At 65.1% G+C, this 1059-nt stretch overlaps 1 protein-coding gene across 1 annotated transcript; it reads left to right on the top strand.

The window, feature by feature from the left end:
• Positions 1-292: 292 nt before the first annotated feature.
• On the top strand, positions 293-931 carry EMIHUDRAFT_125618 (hypothetical protein; the record flags this gene model as incomplete). Its single annotated transcript, XM_005792126.1, has 3 exons — positions 293-403; positions 469-651; positions 683-931. Coding segments are annotated over 3 exons (543 nt in total), but the record flags the coding sequence as incomplete, so codon positions are not given.
• Between the last annotated feature and the right edge of the window lie 128 nt (positions 932-1059).

The raw sequence follows: 1059 nt of genomic DNA, 5'->3' as shown, positions 1-1059 counted from the left end.
GAATACGTTTTCCACGTAGAGCTCTATTCCAAATGACCTCCCAGAGGCCTGTATTCTGCCGTATTCCACCCGTATTCCACGTATTCCATGGAATACGCCGTATTCCAAAAATGGACGTATTCCGTATAAAATTTTCTTCGCTCCGCGAATTCACACAGTAGGGCTTATGCCCTTCACAGCCTTGTTATTGAGAAGAAAATACCTCCTATGGCGCTGTGCGCTGGCCTGTGAGAGGTTGACAGATAGGGTGATTGAACGAGACAGAGAGTTGACATTTTTCAATGCTCCACGAATGAGCAGCAGCAGCTTGGAGACCCGAGCGCTGGAGCGGTTGGTGCCGCGGTGCCTGGTGAGGCGACTGCAGCACCCGAGCCGGCACGCCGCCAGCCTTCGCAGTCCATCGGTGCGCCGTTCCCAGCGAGGTGCGCACAGAGCCACCTGCCGCCGACCGCGCCGGCCGCCTCGCAGGTTGAGGTTTACGAGGGTGCTCTGGCGTTCATCGACATCTCTGGCTTCTCGCGCCTCTCTGAGCTGCTATCCGAGCGGCATGGTGCTCAGGGTGCCGAGCTGCTGCAGACCTACATCAACCGCTACTTTCGCTCGCTCATCGAGGCGGCGCTTGCCTCTCCGCCCACCGCCCTGCAGTGGGTGGTGTCACCCAGACCCCCACCGCACCCCGCAGATCGTGGTCGCTCACGGCGGCGACATCCTGAAGTTCGCCGGCGACGCCTTCATCGCCTCCTGGCGTGCCGACTCGGCCGCCTCTGCTCCCGGCCAGGCGGCCGGTGGTGGCGCTACCTGCGGCAGCAGCAGGGGCAGCAGGGCGGGCCGCGGGAGCTGCGCCCAGACCTTCTTCGACGGCGACGCTCTGGCGGCCGCGCTGAGGCCCGGGAGCCAGGCGAGCGGCGACGCCTCCGAGCCGGAGCCGTCTGTGCTCGGCTGTGCAGTCGAGGCGGCGTGGCGCTGCTGTGCGAGGCGGCGGCAGTAGCGCGGCGGCGGCGGTAGCGCGGCGGCGGCAGTAGCTCTCGCGGCTGCAGTAGCGCGCGGCTGAGGGGCTGG

This window comes from Emiliania huxleyi, assembly GCF_000372725.1.
Source record: "Emiliania huxleyi CCMP1516 unplaced genomic scaffold EMIHUscaffold_10942, whole genome shotgun sequence".
Classification (NCBI taxonomy): Eukaryota; Haptophyta; order Isochrysidales; family Noelaerhabdaceae; genus Emiliania; species Emiliania huxleyi.
This window is presented reverse-complemented; position numbering and strand designations above follow the sequence as displayed.